The 1592-nt window shown below is 43.5% G+C and overlaps 1 protein-coding gene across 1 annotated transcript; it reads left to right on the top strand.

Annotated features, from left to right (window-relative positions):
• Positions 1-629: 629 nt before the first annotated feature.
• LOC123932701 (olfactory receptor 7A17-like) lies at positions 630-1592 on the top strand. The gene has a single exon (XM_045991240.1). It carries the CDS (start codon positions 660-662, stop codon positions 1590-1592), a length of 933 nt encoding a protein of 310 aa, XP_045847196.1. The 5' UTR covers positions 630-659.

Genomic DNA, 1592 nt, shown 5'->3' with positions numbered 1-1592 from the left:
AGGTTTACACACTTCACAGCACTCACGATAGCACATACCCTACCCAATGTCCATAACCCCCTCCCCCTCTCCCAACCCCACCCCCCCAGCAACCCCCAGTTTGTTTTGTGAGATTAAGAGTCATTTATGGTTTGTCTCCCTCCCAATCCCATCTTGTTTCATTTATTCTTCTCCTATCCCCCTAACCCTCCATGTTGCTTCTCCATGTCCTCATATCAGGGAGATCATATGATAGTTGTCTTTCTCCGATTGACTTATTTCACTAAGCATGATACCCTCTAGTATATACACAATGGAATACTATGCAGCCATCAAAAGAAATGAAATCTTGCCATTTGCAATGACGTGGATGGAACTAGAAGAACGAAATTCTTAACTATAGGGAACACCCTTCTGGTTACCAGAGGGGAGTTGGTGGTGTGTGGGTGACATGGGAGATGGGAATTAAAAGGGGACTTGTGATGAGCACCTGGCATTGTATGGAAGTATTGAATCACTGTATTGTCCATTTGAAACAAATATTACATTGTTGGTTAACTAACTGACACTTAAAGAAAAACTTTAAAAATTAAAAATAAAGGTTAATAAATTAAAGGAGGCCATTTACTTGAAAACTTTTATGTTCTTTTTTTTTCTTTCCTTGTAGTCACCACTACTACATGGAAGCAGACAATGATACAGGAATTTCAGAGTTTCTTCTTCTGGGATTATCAGAGGAACGAGAACTACAGCCCTTCATATTTGGGCTCTTCCTCTCCATGTACCTGATCACTGTGTTTGGAAACGTGCTCATCATCCTGGCTGTCAGATCTGATTCTCACCTACACACCCCCATGTACTTCTTCCTGGCCAACCTGTCCTTTGTAGACATCTGTTTTACCTCCACCACCATCCCCAAGATGCTGTGGAACATCCAGACTCAGAGCAAAGTCATAACTTATGCAGGCTGCATCACACAGATGTATTTTTTCATAGTCTTTGCAGACTGGGATGACTTTCTCCTGACTGTGATGGCCTATGACCGCTTCATGGCCATCTGTCACCCCTTGCAATACACGGTCATCATGAATCCCCACCACTGTGGACTGCTGGTTCTGGTGTCCTGGGTCATCAGTGTTCTGAATTCCTTGTTACAGAGTTTGATGTTGTTGCAGCTGTCCTTCTGTACAGAGGTGGAAATCCCCCATTTTTTCTGTGAACTCAACCAGGTAGTTGGGCATGCCTGTTCTAATACCTTTCTTAATGACATGGTGATGAATTTGGGAATTATGCTGCTGGGTGGTGGTCCCCTTGCTGGGATCCTTTATTCGTACTCTAAGATCATTTCCTCCATACATAGAATCTCATCAACTCAGGGCAAGTATAAAGCATTTTCCACGTGTACATCTCACCTCTCTATTGTCTCCTTATTTTATTGTACAAGCCTAGGAGTGTACCTTAGCTCTGCAGCTACCCAGAGATCCCACGCAAGTGCAGTAGCTTCAGTGATGTACACAGTGGTCACGCCCATGCTGAACCCCTTCATCTATAGCCTGAGGAACAGAGACATAAAGAGGGCTCTGAAAAGAATCACTGGGATTCCAGTGATGTAA

Source organism: Meles meles, chromosome 20, assembly GCF_922984935.1.
Source record: "Meles meles chromosome 20, mMelMel3.1 paternal haplotype, whole genome shotgun sequence".
Classification (NCBI taxonomy): Eukaryota; Metazoa; Chordata; class Mammalia; order Carnivora; family Mustelidae; genus Meles; species Meles meles.
The sequence above is the reverse complement of the archived record's forward strand: the minus strand, read 5'-3'. Positions and strand labels throughout refer to the sequence as shown.

Coding starts and splice junctions, on each gene's coding strand:
- LOC123932701 (XM_045991240.1), top strand. CDS start 660: ATGGAAGCAGACAATGATACAGGAATTTCAGAGTTTCTTCTTCTGGGA.